This window comes from Tachypleus tridentatus, chromosome 4 (genome assembly GCF_004210375.1).
Source record: "Tachypleus tridentatus isolate NWPU-2018 chromosome 4, ASM421037v1, whole genome shotgun sequence".
In the NCBI taxonomy this organism is placed as follows: Eukaryota; Metazoa; Arthropoda; class Merostomata; order Xiphosura; family Limulidae; genus Tachypleus; species Tachypleus tridentatus.
In genome coordinates, this window is record NC_134828.1 from 67,336,617 (window position 1) to 67,355,429 (window position 18,813).

The 18,813-nt window shown below is 32.1% G+C and overlaps 1 protein-coding gene across 4 annotated transcripts; it reads right to left on the reverse strand.

Moving 5' to 3' along the window:
• Positions 1–1,216: 1,216 nt before the first annotated feature.
• On the reverse strand, positions 1,217–12,904 carry LOC143249360 (uncharacterized). Of its 4 annotated transcripts, none has more exons than XM_076499077.1 (11): positions 12,364–12,904; positions 11,870–12,014; positions 11,056–11,456; positions 9,226–9,412; positions 7,765–7,857; positions 7,400–7,499; positions 6,788–6,984; positions 6,350–6,487; positions 4,596–4,694; positions 2,766–3,856; positions 1,217–2,340 (listed from the first exon to the last, which is right to left on the reverse strand). In XM_076499077.1, the coding sequence occupies exons 1-9, from the start codon at positions 12,720–12,722 to the stop codon at positions 4,644–4,646; spliced, it is 1,671 nt and encodes a 556-aa protein (XP_076355192.1). In that variant the 5' UTR covers positions 12,723–12,904; the 3' UTR covers positions 1,217–2,340; positions 2,766–3,856; positions 4,596–4,643. The 4 variants fall into 4 exon arrangements, with proteins under 4 accessions (XP_076355192.1, XP_076355191.1, XP_076355189.1 ...); XM_076499076.1 differs by having other exon boundaries at positions 1,217–2,344; XM_076499074.1 differs by having other exon boundaries at positions 11,056–11,459; positions 12,364–12,899.
• Between the last annotated feature and the right edge of the window lie 5,909 nt (positions 12,905–18,813).

The following is an 18,813-nucleotide window of genomic DNA, read 5'->3' on the forward strand; positions in this document are numbered from 1 at the left end:
TTTTGATAAACTTATTATCACACCAAGAAATGGGAAAACGTTACGTTTCCTGACCAAAACTTTTCCTTGTCTGAATTAATATTTACATATACGTTAGGCTTAGAACGTTTTATTAGTAATTTATCTTTCAAGAGCGCCCTCCTACTAATAAAGTTGTGTGTTCGGAATAATTTAACGAAATTTGATTACAGAAAGATTATTGAACTTTAACCGTTTATACTTTCCCTGGGTGTGGATTCCTGTACGTGGTGAGGGAACCTCCCAGAGAAGTTTCTTATTTTATTTATTAACAACACTTACCTAACCAGAGCCATAAATATACTAATAACATTTGTTCTCTTTTCATGCCTGCGACACTAAAAGAAACTGAAACGTATTTAGAACTACGTTTTTCGTCTACATAAGTATAATTCAAATCTAGACCGCCTTCTACCACGCGGAGGCTAAATAATAGTAAGTTTACCTCTAATATTCGGGTGTCATTACCTGCGGCACGAAAACAACAAATCGCCTACTGTATAGTTTAATGTATTAACAAACAACAGGACAGGTGGTTAAGGTGCTCGACTCGTAATCTGAGGGTCACGGGTTCTAATCCCCGTCTCACCAAACATGCTTGCCCTAACGGCCGTGAAGGCGTTATAATGTGATGATCAATCTCACTTTTCGTTGGCAAAATAGTAGCCCCCGAGTTGGCGGTGGGTGGTGATAAACAACTGCCTTCCCTTCTAGTCTTACAATGCAAAGTTAGGGACGGCTAGTGCAGATAGATCTTGAGTAGTTTTGCGCGAAATTCAAAACAAATATAAGATCGTTATGATCTGAGATGATGCTATAAACATTTGTCCTTCTTCAAATAGCGATTTAAAATTATGGCTGAACAATCAGTAACGTTACTCATAATTGCAAAAGAATGATATTTTTCTATATCAAATATGATATTGCTCACAGTTGGACCCAGCATGGCAAGGTGTTTAGGGTGCTCCACTCTAAATATAAGAGGCGGGGATTCGATTCCCAATCACACCAAACAACTTCACCATTTCAGACGTATGGGGCGGTATAATGTTGCTAAAATAACAACCCAAGAGTTGGAGGTGGATGGTGATGTCTACCTACCTTTCCACTTGTATTACACTGCTAACTTAGAGACCACAAGCGCAGATAACTATTAAGTGTAGCTTTGCATGAAATTTTAAACAAACAAACAAACAAATTTTTTTCATAACATTTATTACATCTTTGCAGGTGTTATTTTTCTGGATCATTTTAAAATAAATTGCACAAAAAGCTCAGTATTTTATATTAAAACTGTCTTGAATATGCAACTGTACATAACATAAACAAAAGAAAATTATGTCCAAAAACGAGATCATCAAAGTATTATTGGTTCTACTAAGATAAGGCTTGCAGTCACATCTCCCATACTGCTGTTGTATATCTCAAGAAGGTTATTAATAACATAAGGATTTGTGTCAATAAATTAGAGAACATATCAGTTGAGTTACCAAACACGGTGTCAAGGGATTTCTGTGCTAATAAGCAGTCGTATTTATATACTTATTGGATCATGAAAACCAAATGGTAGACATGGTTTGTTTTCAACATAACAGAATTACGACACAGCTTTTGATATTTTAAACTGACGAACTATTGTAGAAATGTATTGCTGTCTGGTAGATCATGACTGGACATGGAGACACAAGGTGTAACATAGATATTACGATCAAAAATAGTTCTAATATAAAATACTAAAGTCACTGTACCATATACAGCTGCAGGCCCGTTACTAAAGATTTGGAGGTCTTATTGTAAAAATAAAATCTGTGTCTTAACTTGGTCCATGTATATTTCTTTAACATATAAAATCAGGTTTAAAAGTCGAGTTCAGATACAATTTGTAATTACAATTATAATTTTTCACAAAGTTATTTTATATAAAACCAGTAATTCAAATCAAATGTTACATACTTTTCAAACAAATACAAATTCAAAGACTCTTAACAAAACAGAAAATATGCCACGCTTACTTTTGATTGTATCATAACTATTAATTTTTAGAATATAGTAAAGGCCCTGTACAACTGTGTTTCAATATTTAAATAACTAATAAGTTTGGCTCTAAGTATTTCTATTACAGAATCATTCACTTCTCCCGATTGCATGAACAGTCCTTTTTATCCCTCTAACTGTCATACAATTGTCAAGGTTCGATATTCTAGTAATTGCTACAATGGCCAGTTCTGCTCTCAATCCTCGATATTGGCCGGACAACCACCAAAGGCAGACCATTAAGTACACTGGAATGAAGATTTCAAATTCTATTGGCCATGAAGCTATCTACCTGGAAAGATGATTTACCAGTTGTTAGATAAGAAGATAATACTACATAACTTTAACATTTTAGAAATACAAAAACAAAACTATATCATAGGAATTTAAGAAAAAAAAACAATTTTATAAGATATTTAAAGTACATTTCATGGTGAAATTACACTATATTAGTACCAAAATTGGCCTTTTATCAAGATAAAACCTAACTTTTATCCTTTTAACTTGCCTTAATTTGTACTTATTATGATGTAATAATTTAATCACAAAACAGACATACAGAAAGGGGTTTAAAGGTTTTTATGATGCTCTTCATTGTTTAATATTATTGCAGTGACAATTGTCTTAAGTATTTCCACAGATTGTTCATGTTGTGTTTTGATAACAGTGATGCTTATAAGCTAATAAACAAGTGCAACAGTTTTGTGACTTACACAATTTTTGTTGACCTTCTAAAAAGTGGATACAATTTCAGATGCCACAGTCTTCATGACCTGCAATAAACTTCTTAAAATTATAGTTAATTCTTTGTAACTATCAGATCTTGCTTTGAAGATAAATTTGCATCATGTGTATGTTAAATAATTGGATATTTATAGTTTCAATATTACAGTTAATGTACTTATGCGTCTATTCGTGTGTTTACCTTTTTTGTTCAATTATACTTAATCTATATAAACCATTTAAAACTACTACAGATATCCCATTATGTGGTTTTGTCTGTGACGACAATTAACCACCAAAACATTTTTTTATCAAAATCATACTCTACACATTAACTAAATGTTGTTTATGCAGAATTCCTATCTTATTTTATTGATATTTTCTCGATAATTTTCAAATATGTTAGTGAAATGGAATAAACTGTATCAAATAAACCTCTACAGTTCTTTTGGATTTTTACACAAAAATATAGATAATATCAAAAATAGCAAAAGGTTCAATCAAGTAAGCTTTACACCATAATTAAAGCAATAAATCAAATAAATAAGGTACTCTTACTGATACTTTAAATTCATAACAGTAATGACATCACTATGCACATGAATTAACACAACAGACTTTAGTAACGATTCTTATTAATACATATAAATACTTGAAGGACAACATGGAAACCTGTTGAATCATCTAGGCCGTCCCATTTACAATACTAATCTATAAAGTAAGGAAAAATACTCAAATTCAACAAATATGATTAAAATATTTATCAAGTCCTCAATTCAGATCCGTTAATAGATTACATATATCACATTTGAATGAAAAACGTTCAAAGACCAACCACCCTTTTAAAGAAATAAAATTGTATCAGCAAAAGATGACTCTTACCATGCCAAAGTTTACACTTGTGTAACCTAATCTTACTTTTCTTATTATCAAGTACGAACTAAAATGATGCTTCAATAACATCCGTTTCCTTGACAATCGTCCCTCGCTGGTTCAGGGGTGAGTCTACAGATTTAGAACAGTAAAATAAGGGGGTTTGATTCCCCTCGGTGGACTCATCAGATAGCCCAATGTGGCTTTGCTATAAGAAAAACACACACTCCTTGATAATCCTAAACATCTCAGATTACCAAAAACTCTTCTCACTGCTCAAGCAAGACAAATATGTACATACATATCTGGACAGTTTGTATTGCCTCCACTGAAAAAAGTTTATAATCTCTTACAGCTGTCCACTATTCAAGAATTAAAATAAAACTATATCTAGAAAATGTACAGTTTATTAACCATTCCATAATCATCAAATGTTAGTTTTTTCTGTATCATCCCTAAAAATCCCTTTCAGAATCCTAATATTTTGGTTATTTTAAATGTAATTACAGAAATTCATATTAAGAATATTCAAAAATTCAGCAAACCTTATTTCTTATACTTTTTTACTTTTTTTTAAATTTCATAATCTCCCGTTTGGCCAATTAAACGAGCCTCTCTAAATCTTCAATCTTTGCAGTAATTGAGATTGTTTAAACTATTAATAAGAAAAACTAATCGAGACTGCAAACTTGAAAACAATTTTCATTGTCATCATCTATAATAGTAATATTGTCATTTAATACTTGATTCACAGTGTAAAAAGTATAAAATAATGTCACAAGAATATCAACTCCCAGCTACTACTGGAACTATCTGGGATTTGTTTTATGTTTTTAACAACACTACATATTTGTTTACTTTTACTAAATTAACATTAACATGATATAAGTAAGTTTAGTTAATATGATGATAAGTCAGCATTATACATTAGTAATATATTGGGATACCTGGTTCTGATCTATTAATAATTTTTTCTACACATTTCGCTGCTGTCACTATGAGGGGTTATAAAGTTTCCACTCTTCTGCTAGATCCATGAATGGATGCTGTGTGAGAAATTAAAAAAACAAAAAAAAGATATCTGTTTAACAAAATGTGTATAATGTGGAATAAAGACTTTTGTTAAACAGATGATTTTACTGTATTAGGACAAGAGAATATTTTGTCATTCCTTTCATTGTATTCTTCATTGCCATTACTCATTGTAAAATTTCAACACTGAACCTTGTTCAGAACTGAATGAACCCATGTGAAAATAGTCACTTTTCAGAATTCCCTGTACTTGTACCAAGGACATATCATAAGGGTTTTGCTTAGAACATACTGATCAAACTTAGAGCCTGAAATACTTGCCATTGTACTCTATGTAGTGTCTTAACTATACAGCTAACATAGGATACTAGTATATGCAAAAATAATTCAATTTATAAGCAACATACATATAAACGATGATAAGAACATGATTAACCCTATATATTAAGTTTTCTTCTTATGTCATGGTCCACTAAGCATAGAGAATAAGTAGAACAGGGAGTTTGCGTTACGTAATACTGCTCACGCTCTCCAAACTCTGATGAAACATAGACTTAAATGACTTCCCAAACACTGTCAAGTACACCTATACTGTGAAACTAAAAGAGGTAAATTGGTAAATTAGAAAAGAAAAATTGGAACATCTTGGCTTGATGAACAGAAGGAAGACTGCCACTCATCTCAAACATGATATAAACAACCATGCTCCATGTATTTAGCAAAGTATTCAAAATAACTGAAGGATCAAATATCTCTGTGAAAATTATATTTATACAGATTTACATAAATTATTCTACTCTGTGAGGGTTTACATCACAAAATCATACCACTCTTGATCATATGATATGAGATAGACTAATTGTTAAGGCTCCAGTGTAACTTCCTTTTCAAGACATATGGTATATTTCATTCACAACAACATAAATTGGCAAGTGGTTTCTCTTATGGTAGATATGCAATTCTTCATAACGTGCTTATTTTATAAATATTAGATATGTGAGACTATCAAACTATGAACTTATAAAATAACAAAAACATTTGTAATTCTAAAAATTTATGGAAATACCTCAAACAGCTAAGTGACTCTTACTTGTGAAAACAAATTGTGCCTTAATCAATTAATGGAACAGTTGTTTTTTTGCTAAGTAAATAATAATGTACATCATGTTTATATCTGAATAAAAACAAGGGAAAATGCTAACAATGAAACAGCTTTCGTCATAAAAATATAAATAGAGAACTGTCTCTTCGATAAGCCATACAATATAGTAAAACACAAATTTATTTTTTTCAATTTAAAGTATCTGAAAATAAAATTCAGCATTTTCACCTTTATAACTTTGGCACCACTATCAAAGTTAAAAAACTTTTATCTCTAAGAAATCAACTAAAGTAAATGTGAATGGATGGGATTAAATGTAACAAGACGTTTTTATAAAGTAAAAATATTTAAGTAAATGTTGGTTAGGAAAGTGAAAATTACTCCATTTTTCATTAATAAAAGTTGATACTGTACAGAGTTATGGATATTATGAAATAAACAAATATGAAACTATCAGATGATGCCATATTAAGATGAACCTCTCAGATTCTAAGATGAACATTGTAAGATAACAGGTTCAAAACAAAACAAAATAACCTAGTAAAATAACAGTACTTTCTACCATACCTTTAAGAGTTCACAAGCACTGTATCTTTTATCTTCATCAACTTCTAAGCACCTGTCTAAGAAATCTTTAAACACTGAAGACAGGTTATCTTTATATTTGATGTTTGGCTTCCCATTTCTTGCTATTAAATCTTTTACCTGAAAAAGGATTGTGACTTGATGACTAAATCAATAACCTAACTTTAACAACACAAAATATTAAAGCAAAGCATTAATGTATTCAAATTATTAAAAGACTATATTTTATTCACTGAAAGCCTCAAAATTTTATACTATTGCTGTACCAAAGTCTTTAATTATCTGTCTAATTCAATGTTGATGATTTTTAAAACTTAAACAACTTACATAGAAGAAAAATAAGTGACATTCAAATGAGGAAAAACTCAAATTCAATCTACTTTTACTCTTTGATTCTAAGTACTCATTGCCAGGACTTACCATGTCAGGATCTTCGTCGTAGTAAGGAGGGCTACCATCTAACATTTCAATTGCTGTGATACCTAGTGACCATATGTCAACTTTAGGCCCATACTCTTTTCCTCTTACTATTTCAGGAGCCATCCAGTAACGAGTCCCAACTTCAGATGTCCTTTTGTTTCCTTCTTCGGATATTTTTGCACATAGTCCAAAATCACCTGTTTGATGGAAAGAACCAAAAGAAAGTTATCATATCAATAAAGTAGCTGGTGTTAAAAAGTTTAAAGTTTTTACACGCTTTTGATTTTTAGCCACAACACACAATTTAAGAAAACTCTGTCAAAAGTAATACATCTGTAATTAACGTGTTTTATAATACTCAAATCTTGGAAAGTTGAACTTCAGATAGACAGGATTCAAAAACAATATAAATATTTTTTGTGTGTTTGCTCATTGTATAATACTACTGGTTCATAGTACCTGGAGCCAAATGTTACTTTCCATTCATATGTATATATAATTAATAATAAGTTCTTCATATAATGGTGCTTTTTGAGAAATAAACTATTACAAACAAGTTAAAACACTTAGAAATGCACATATTCACAAAGGCATACACGTCTAGAAACTAACCTAGTTTTATCCTCCAATCCTTTCCAACCAAAATGTTATCACTTTTAATATCTCGGTGAATAACATTGTTAAAATGCAGAAAGTCTAATCCCTTGAGAACCTAAATAAAATATTAGTTTATTTTAAAAATTAATATCTTAAGATGTCAGTATAATTTTTATTCAGTGTGCTTTAGTTATTTAATATCTTACATACACATTCATATATACATACATACATATATATCTGGTTATCCCATACGTACTGTCTGCAAATTTAATATTAAAAGTGAATCATCATTTCTGTCTTTGTAGAAGGCTATAATGACTGAAATATGTAGTAAGACAAATAAGAGAAACCTATTAATAACAATCAATACAACTTACTTCCTTACAAACTGCTGATATTTCACTTTCACAGAAACAGGTTTCGTTGATAACATTAGTCAGGCAGCCAACTTCTAAATATTCCATTATTATCTAAACAAAAAAAAGTTTATGATTTCTCTTTACAGTTTTTTCTTAATAAAATTATACGTAATAATGAGACAGAAGAATTTACTTTTCCTCATTTGAAATTCTGACAGAAATCATATACCTAATCAAAATATCAATGTTGTTTAAAATATTCTTCATGACGAAGGAAACAAGCTAAAATCACTTCTTTAACATTGTTCAGGAGTTAGACACTTATGTTATAGTAAAATGTGTAGTTCAAAGAAAAAATTACAAATTCAATTTAAAGATTGAATCAGAATAGAACACTTTTCTACATCCTTCTTACTTTTATCTATTTCTACTTTTATTTTACTATGTGAAAATAATTTTTGAAGTACACTCATGTATATTGATCACTGAAGTTGTGATATCATCCAAAAAATTTATAAAATATTATGTTGGATGGCATTTTGTGTAAGAAACTGAAAATTTAATATTTATTACATTTAACATTAAACAATGTTCAAGGTTTTCCATGTCATGCTCCATTTCAGTGTATTGTATAAACTGCTAATAATTTAACAAACTGATTTCTCCTCAAAAAAATAATTTCAACAACTATATATACAAAGTGGCCCCTAAGTCCCATCCCATCCATATGTTATTATGTTACATTCAATTACGCATGTATTATAAATTTGTTTCTTTTTTTCAGAGAAATATAGCCGATGTAAGCCCATTTACACTTCAAGAGTGTATTGTGAAAAGTACGCAGGTACATGAGCGCAAGAATACTGGTAACACCACACAGATACTCTGGATACATATGATATATGCATAGGTAGGGGTTGCCACCCTGTAGACGGTGAACCAAACATATGTAAATAGAAGCTGAATGAACTAAATGTATAAAGTAAAATTGCCAATGATATATATTGTGCTGGAACACAAAGTGTGCTAGCAGTAGCACAGCATGTCAGTATAAACTTATTTTGAAGTCATATACAGTGGAACCCCTCTAAGCAGTCACCCCTTGAAAGTAGTCATTCAATCACAGTCCTTTTTTTTGTTTACATATCCCTAATTATGTACAGTGGAACCCCTCTATTCAGGCCAGTTTGTCTCAGTCCCAAAGGTGGCTGCTTTAGGGGGGTTCCACTGTATATGGAATAAATTAAAATTTGTTGTGTCAGAAGCAAATGTGGATGTAACCACACAGTCTCCTTCTCTATAACAACAATTTAAAATTCACACATCTATGAGTAATATGTAAAAACATTCTTAAACTTGTAGGCTTGTTAAAAACTATCCCACTTAATTAAATAAAGCCAGTACCTTTACCTACACTCTATAATCAGTAAATTTAAAAATAAAACAGAGTTAACTAATATATAACGCTAAAACACTTACCCAGAGTTCATCACCGACAATGAAGCTGTCCAAGTAGTTCACAATATTCGGATGTTTTTTCTCCTGGAGCACTGAAAGTTCGGTGATGAGAAGTTCTTTTCTAATTTCTTCCGTTAAGTTAATCTGCTTTATAACCACTTCCAACCCTGTTTCTGTTTCTACTGCTGAATACACAGTTCCTGAACAACTGAAACAATAAAATATCATAAGAATCTGTAATGTGCCAATATGTGAATGCATTACCATGCACTACTGATAAAACAAAAAAGGATCATATGCTTCTAATCTTATATATTTGAAGGTGATAAAATTGAATGTTTACTTCATAATACAGCAATTAAAAAATCGTTCCCAATTAAATGTTTGTTATTATATAAATGTTACTCTGACATACTGATAAAATATATATATATTAGACTATATTCACAAAAGTAAGTAAAACCTTTAAAAATTATATTAATAAACTTTTGTAAGAGTTTAGCCATTGTATACAAAATGTACTCATAATGTGATGATAGTTTCCAGCTTCTAATACTATGGTTTAGCAAAGTCAACATCCACAAATTAATCCATTGCAGTGACAATATGCTTTAAAGCATTACAATATAAATGATACAACAGATTATTTTGATCTAATAAACCTTGTAACCTTGTGTGTAATCAAATGTACTTTAAGAGTTGTCATGTCAAAGATGTCTTTCTACACTGTTCCTCAGTAAAAGAGTAGTCCAAGAGTTGGGGGTCTGTAATAATGAAACGTTACCTTCCTTCTTGTCTCACAATACTAAATTAAGGATGGCTAGCACAAAACGTTGATATGGTTTGTTTTGAATTTTGTGCAAAGCTACACAAGGGTTATCTGAGCTAGCCGTCCCTAATTTTGAAGCGTAAGGGTAGAGGGAAGGCACCTATTCATTACAACCCACTGCTAACTCTTGGGCTACTCATTTACCAAGGAATAGTGGTATTAACCATCACATTATAATGCACACATGGCTGAAAGGGCGAGCATGTTTGGTGTAAGAGAGATTTCAACCCGCGATCCTCAGATTACAAGTCAAGTGCCTTAACCACCTGGCCATGCCGGGCCTCTTTTGAAAAACAAAAAAGTTTCAATATTATTGTGTTCTTCTGAAAATTTTCTCAAATTTCCCCTTGAAATCACAACAAAAAATTATTTACTTTCAAATTGTTACAATTTCTGAAATATCCAACTATTTTTACAGGGAATGAAATAACTACTTTTGAATATAAGCCTCTCCCATGAATAGTTAGAACTTAACACATGGGAAGCAGCACTGAAATAGTTTTTATCTATGTTTGTGAATTTTATACCAAGCTACTAGAGTTATCTCTGCTGGTCATTTCTAATTTAGCAGTGTAAAACTAGAGGAATGGTAGTTAGTCTTCACCACTTTGACCAACAGTCATTGGGATTGACCATGAATTATAATGCCCCTATGCCTGAAAGGGTGAGCATTTTTGGTGTGAAGGTGATATGAACCCATGACCCTCAAATTACGAGTTGTGCGTTCTAACACCTGGCCATACTGGGCTCAAATGGCTGATGAAGTGATACAATTAAAGTAAAATAAGATTTCTTCATAACTTAATGTATTTTACAAAAATGTAGTTTTTATCTATAATAATTTAGTACTGAGTACAAACTTAACTTCAACTCACTATAAAATTCTTTTCCAACATTTCACAAAATCTTAGGTGTTACTAGTTTGGGCTCAGACTTCTTACCATATCCAGTTTACCATATTTTCTTTTAGTTTAAATGCAAAGAAAAACAACTGCTGAGGTACATATTACTTTCAGACTTACCCTTGACCAATTTCTGATATCTTTATATATTTCTCATTGGGATCTCCCTGAGAAACAATGTTTCTTAATTCTCTCATAATTTCTTCATTTCTTTCTTTTGTTTCATCTGAGCTGGTTGACATCTCACTGTATTTCTTACTGGGATCTCCCTCAGAAACAATACTTCTTAATTTTGTCATGATGTTTTCATTTGAGTTGGTTGACATCTCATTATACTTCTTATAGGTATTTCCCTCAGAAACAATAGTTTCTAACTTTTCTGTATTTTCCTTCTCTGTTACTTTCTTATCATGTGCTTTGGTTGACAAATAAATGGTCTTTTTTATAATGATGACACCTTTCTCATCCAGTTCAACAGGTGAGCAGATCTTTAATTCCTCCTTTTCAATAAATTTCGAATTCTGCTAAAGACACGTAGTTATTAATTTTGCAACTATAAAGTAATAATTCTAAGCCTTTGATATATTTACAGAATATGTGTGTATATGTTTTTTTTATAGCAAAGTCACATTGGGCTATCTGCTGAGTCCACCAAGGGGAATCAAGCCCCTGAATTTTAGAGTTGTAAATCTGTAGACTTACAGCTGTACCAGTGGGGCACACTTACAGACTAGCTGGGAACTTAATGTTCTGATACCAGTTAAGTAATGAAAGGGATATTTTAATTGTATAATACCAAAACTTTGAAGAAACGACAATAATCCTAGAATGTCATGAGTAAATATTAGTAAAATAACTCAAAAGTAATTCAACAGATAATCCTTTAACAGTGTTCACATGAAAGATTTTTAATTAGATTGAGTTACAATCTTACCTTTAATTCCCGAAGGAGTAGAAGACATAACCCAAGGCTAAGAAATACCGTAAACATTGCATAGTAGACTATAAGGTTCCTTAGTTTATGTAAGTAGGAATCTTCTTCTGAGCAACCTTGGTTACATGTTTTATAATCAGGATAACTGATGATAGAAAGAAGATTTAGAGTTGTTAAATAATGATATCTGTAATCCATATAACATGGTGAATAAACCCTTAGTCTCACATATGTATTGATAACAGAGATACAAATATTTGCAGAGATATGTATTACCAACAAGTGCAATTACATCATTGTAAATACACTGTAACTGGAAAAATTAACACAAAATATAATTATTGATCCCACAACACATTTAAAGAGACACAATATAATATGCGTTGCTTTAATTCCACATATATTTCCAAATCAAATACTTTTGACCTTAAAAATTAATTTACTGTCTCAAGTATATGAATAAAAAACAAATATCACTAAGCCTCATGACTTACCCATAATCAGGATACTTCTCGTTCATTACCCAAATGAGGAAGTATTTCAGCTTCCAACCGTGGTTGTTTCCTTCGTGTGTTATTTTGCGTATGCACATTAAAAATAAGATTTTAAACACAAGTGTAGCCGTTATAAGCGATACCACGGCTGACAATAAAAATATTAAGAATTTAATGGCGTCCGTCAAACGGTTAGAAGACCTAGGCCTAATTGATGTTACATATATTACGGCCAATGCTATCGAAATATAACAAACAAAAAGTTGATATAAGCTATCCAGTGGTAATGACTTTTCAACCCACTGTAAGTAAATGGAAATTATACGATTAATATTCATAGTGTACAAAAAGAAATCCATTTTTTGAAGAACAAATTCGATAATCTCTATGATACGTTTTTCGCTTCTACCTTCTTTCTCGCTTTGTTTTACTTGGTTTCTAAGCAACGTGACGTAATTACAACATCAGATAGGTAATTGTTCTCCGGGGGTGACAGAAAATTCTTGTAATTTCTATTTTAATGTTTCATTAAAACGATCCAGATAAATAAATAAAATAAAATATTTTTGTTCAAACCAACGTTTTTCCTTTGCTTTTATCATCAGGATTAGTATATATAACTGTTTGATATCAGAATATTCGTTACATTATAAAACTGCTTGTAATATTTTATTTCTCGAGTATTTCATATCTTCCCTACAACAACGTATAAAACAGTGATTCTCAACCTGTGTGCCGCGGCGTTTCTGAAACACATTCAACTTTCTTGGGATTTTAAAAGCAAGTCGAACACATCAGTTAATAAAAGCTACTACAAAGACACTGTGAAACCTTCCAAATCATTCGATTTGAAGGATCAAGCTTGCGAACACTTCGAAGCGCCTGAAGATGAATTATCTCTGCTGTGGTCTCTTCAAGTTAATGAATCCACTGACGTCAGTGGAAAAGCTCAAGTTCTGGCTTTTATTCGATTCATAAAAGAAGGAAAATTTGTAAACGAATACTTATTTTGCAAATATTTAAAAACTACAGCGAAAGGCCAAGACATTTTCGAGTTGGTGAATGAAAACATTTTGCTTTTTTAATTACATTGGAATAACTGTGTCAGCGTTTGCACCGATGGCTGCCCTTCAATGCAAGGAGAAAAGAAGGGATTCGTCACTCTGGTGTGCCAACAAAATACAAACATTAGGATTGTTCACTAGACGATTCAAAGAGAGGCGTTCGCCTCCAAATCTTGGCCGAAATATTTGCAGTCTGTTATGAATCAAGTTATTCAAGTGGTGAATTTCACCAAGTCTCGGCCACTCAATATCGACTTTTCTCTCTTCTCTGTGAGGCGATGAATTCAGACGACATTCTTGTCCAACTCAAACTGAAGTAATTTCTTTCTTGGAGGTTGAAGAAGCAGATTTTGAATTTTCTTTTCATGATGAGATCTGGTGGCTCAAGGTTCAATTTCTCTCCGACTTGTTTAACAAATTAAATTTTCTGAACTTAAGTCTCCAAGAACCATCTGAAAACATTATTACTGCAACTCCAAACTGAAGGTCTTCAATGAAAACGTGACGCTGTGGAAGAATAAGATATTATTTTCCTTCTGTTCACGAATGTCCGTCAAAAAAGTAAATCGTCCCTCAATTTTTGAAAACATAAAGCGACCTACAGTTCGCACTAAAACAATACTTCCCGTCACTTGCTGTCGACAAATATAACTGGGTGACCTATCCATTCGGAATCAACGAGACAACAAACCTTACAACTGAGGAGGAAGAACAGCTCATTGATTTACGATACGACAAATTTTATCAGTAATTGTTTCCCGAAGAGAGCTTGGATGAGTTTTAGATCTCCATTAAAAAATTCATAACCTGCAATCAGTTCAAAAGCAGTTGAAGTTCTGCTTCCATTTGCATCTTCGTGGTTTTGCGAAATAGAATTTTCAGCATTGACTGAGATTAAAGCCAGAAAACGAGAGAGGCTTTTTACAGTCGGTGATGAAATGCGAGCTTGTTTGTCTACGTTAGAGCTTCGCTTCAATTTGATTTGCTCTCGAAAGCAGGCACAAGCGTCACATTGAAAATATATGTAAAAATAAAAAGTTTTGATTTTTCTGCTATACCACAAAGAGCCCTCCAATATTGTTACTTACATATATTCATAAAAACCGTAAACAATATGCATAAACACATACACCAAAAACGCACTCAACAATAAACAAACAATAATTAATCCAAAGAAAGAAGAAAACCTTCCGCTGCTACATTCCATATATTCTTGACATAAGCGAAAAATAACTAACACTGGAAAAAAACAACTTAGCTCAAAACGTAATATTTCAAAAATATTCAGAACTGAAACTAAAATTAAATCGATATAAAGGAACAACTTTATACATATATTAAGTAATAACCTAAAATTAAGTGCAGCGCTCCTACAACCTCGTACCTGTTTACGCTCTCTTCCCTAAGATATGTGCACAGCAAGAGTCTCGTGCAAACTCTCTTTCTTAACCCGAAGATCGAAAAGTTGTTCTGTACTTTATTTTAATTGAAGATTTAATACTGTCTTTAGGATACAAGTTGTTAGACTGTATCATACTCCAGAACGTGCGCTATGCGAAACTGAAACTGGTACTATTGTGTATATTAGTACAATGCTCTGTTTTATAAATGGTGATTTAATTCCAAGTACCACCTAGCATTCATGCTAGCAAGTCGTATTCTTTTTTACACTTCTGTTAAAATGTCTCCTGATCCCAGAACAAGCCAATTTTAACGTATATTTTAATGAATGTTTAAAGTATTCTAAAATTATGAATTGGTAATACCCCATACAGTTAAGTCCTTCTATCAAGAATGCGATTGCTTTCTCTACGACAGTACGTTTTAAGTCGAGACATTCAATTCCTGCTATTCATTTAGAGTAGTTAACAGGTTAGTGTGGTTTAGGGGAGGGGATGCTGACTTATCTATCGTTTCAAAACTTGGTACGGCGAAAGCAATCAGAAATGAGCAGCTTTGTGTAAAAATAAACAAAGAATAACAACCACTAAAATATAGCCAATCATTACAGTTTAATGTTTAGAAAACAGTGAACATCAAACACATTATGCTGTGGTAAAATGCAACAAATAACTGTTTGATTAAGCATTAAACTGTAATGCTTAAAATGTATTTTCTTTAAAAATACAGATGTTTTAAGACATTTCCAGTTAATAAAACCTAAACTTCTATATCGAAATGCTTTTTAAATGCATGTGTAATACAAAAACAATTACGTTAATTGTAAAAGAAAACCTTGAAAGACTTTTTTAGACACATTCGAGATGTTTCATGTTTTGTTTGTGTTGTTTTGAGATTTAAGTAGGATAGATAAAAAATATGTGTAACACAAAAGGAGAAAAATAAAATAAAAGTAAAACCCACTGAGACATTGTTGAGTAAAACAACAACAGTTTTTCGTAGGTTTTAGTGACGAATTAATTACTTGATACAACGCAAAAATTTGTATTAATATAATCTGTACGTATCTTTCGAATATACCCTGAAGTAATACGTTATTCGTGATACTCTAATAATGTAAAGTTTTTCTTTATATTTTGTTTGTTTTGGAATTTCGCACAAAGCTACTCGAGGGCTATCTGTGCTAGCCGTCCCTAATTTTGCAGTGTAAGACTAGAGCGAAAGCAGCTAGTCATCACCACCCACCGCCAACTCTTGGGCTACTCTTTTACCAACGAATAGTGGGATTGACCGTCACATTATACGCCCCCACGGCTGGGAGGGCGACCATGTTTAGCGCGACGCGGGCACGAACCCGCGACCCTTGGATTACGAGTCGCACGCCTTACGCGCTTAGCCATGCCGGGCCTTTTCTTTATAAATAGACCAAGTAATATTTATAATACGATCTTTATTTTCTGGTAACGGTCAGAGAAGAGAAACTATTATTTTTTTAGTGTGTTACGTATTATTATTTATTTCAAACGAGAATCAGATTTTTAATGTATTCCATATAACTAGGACTTTTAATTTAGAAGTTCATTGAATTTCGCTATGTATGAAATTTATGATATCAAATGAATCAAAAAATATATTGAAACAAATGCAGGTGTTAAAAAATTGTTTAATAAGAAAACCGTAATGAAAAATAACGTGATTAACCTTAAAGAGGATGACATTTTTTGGTCTGTTTACGTTAAATACAAGATAGAAGATAGGTATGTAAGCCCATCCACTTATTGAAACACTTCCTGGACTTATTTAGCACTGATTACATAGATTTTAATAGCTATGAGTTGCTTTGTTTTCGACTAAAAATCAGTTATCGGAGATTCTGCATCCGTAAATCTTCTACTCAAGCAAAGCTAAACAAATTAAATATTACTTTTTTGATTAGGCAACTGTTGCCTACAGTCTTATTATATAGTTCAGATAAACAGTAACGTTGCTGAGAGTTGAGATGTTACTAATTTAATGGCTTGGAATCAGTCATACAAGGTATCAAAATAGCAGAAAAACTCCATCAGAACCTTCTTTCTCAGCTAACATAATAATCCAAATGTTTATAACTTAATAACCTTCAGAAAATTTTTAATTTAATGTCGACATATCTTTTTGATTCTTGAAATAATACACTCTCACATATACACACACATATATATAAAACAATGAATGGAATAGCTTTATTAAACCTCATAAACAATTCATAATTTATACGTTTGATGCTTGTTCAATAAAGGTCCCTAAAATTGACGTACTTGAAAATTTACCCATAAAATTAAGAATATCACAAAACAGTTGTTTTAGAACATATTTCAACAGAATTTATAGCATATCTAAGTGACGAAACTATTTCAGTTATGAATACTAAATGTCAAACTGTTGAATATTTACGCTTCTATAGATATAGTTCACACTAAATATTGTGAACACGGGTATGTCTCAAATCTTATGAAAAATAGCACGAAATCCAAAGATTATTGATTAACGTACGTAATGGAGCATTTAGAATAAATACAGAAATCATAAAAGGGGTAAAAAAAAAGGGAGTTAAGGGTACTTTGTGTAACAGTCAGTAACTGTCAAAAACAGGTTTTTTTGTGAACCTGACGATGACCGAAAAAGGTTGAAACTTTGTTCGCTCCTCTTTGTAAAATATTTTCTCAACCAAAACGAGCCGTTTTTACATATATATTTTTCTCTACAAGTGGGTTTTACTCGAAATCACTGTTATAAGACACTGGATATTATTCACCTTTTTCGCAACAAATAAAAATTTTGATTTGAATTTCACGCGAAGCTACACTCGGGCTATCTGTGCAAGTCGTCCCTAATTTAGCAGTGTAAGACTACGGGACTAACAGCTAGTTGACACCACCCATCGCCAACTCTTTGGCTACACTTTTACTAACGAATAGTTGGATTAACCTTAACGTTATAACGTTAAAACTTTCATGTTCAGCATTTTTTAAATGAGCAAGAAATCCTCTGTATCTACCAATCATTCAAGTTGCACCATCACGTGCACAAAATATATTTTCAAAACAATTCTTCACATCTTTAATAATTGTTTCATATCACCTTTGATGTCTGTTGTAATCTTTCGAGCAAAAAGCACATCCTCTCTGAACTGATTATCACCCAAAAATCTAATTTGTGTCATCAGTAGGGCTTCATTATCTTGTAAACAGGATTCATCAATTTGCAGAGCAAACTCTCTAACTTGTAATTGTGAGACTAGTTAATTTTCAACATCATTTGCCATTTCATCGATACGCTTTGATACTGATGAGTTGCTTATAGGGATGACCTAAGTAATTTCATGTGGATTATGATTTACTGCAGTTGAAATTACAACAGACACTGCTGCAAAATCAAATATTCACCTACATCATGTGGCTTGCCAGCTTTTGCTATTGAATTGGAAATCTCGTAGGAGATTTTTACTTTTTGTAGTTCCTGGGTACGGTCCCTAGTGACTCAGAGGTATGTGTGCGGACTTACAACACTAGAAACTGGGTTTTCATACCCGTGGTTGCCATTGTGTACTTTGTGCTTAATTAAAAACAACAACAGTCCTGGGAAGAAGTGTAGTTTTCCAGTTGCTTATGCGTAAAGTAAATGGAAAAGACCAATTTTTCTCTTGAAACTTTGCTTTTGTGACCTGAGAGCGAATAACGAAAACATGATGGGAGACTATATTTTGGGACTGATACGTGATAGTGACATGCATTACAGTCGCATATTTCGAAAAACTACTCATTTCTAAAATTCTTGTGCATTTTTGTATAACCTGAGAATAAATACATGTAAATCTTGATTCATATGTTGTTTTATTACACGTTATGTAAATGAAAATGTGCAAATTTTCCAATTTTTACAGAGAAAATAAGTTAGTTTCTAAATTTCATTATCCAGGTCACAAAAGCGAAGTTTGAAGGGAATA

What these genes read in the sequence shown, in the direction of transcription:
- LOC143249360 (XM_076499074.1), bottom strand. Translation starts at nt 12,722, where the DNA reads ATGGATTTCTTTTTGTACACTATGAATATTAATCGTATAATTTCCATT. An exon ending in GAGAAGTATCCTGATTATGG is followed by an intron (nt 12,015 to 12,363) that starts GTAAGTCATGAG and finishes TTCTATCATCAG; the next exon opens with TTATCCTGATTATAAAACAT. An exon ending in GTGCTTGTGAACTCTTAAAG is followed by an intron (nt 4,695 to 6,349) that starts GTATGGTAGAAA and finishes TTTCTCACACAG; the next exon opens with CATCCATTCATGGATCTAGC.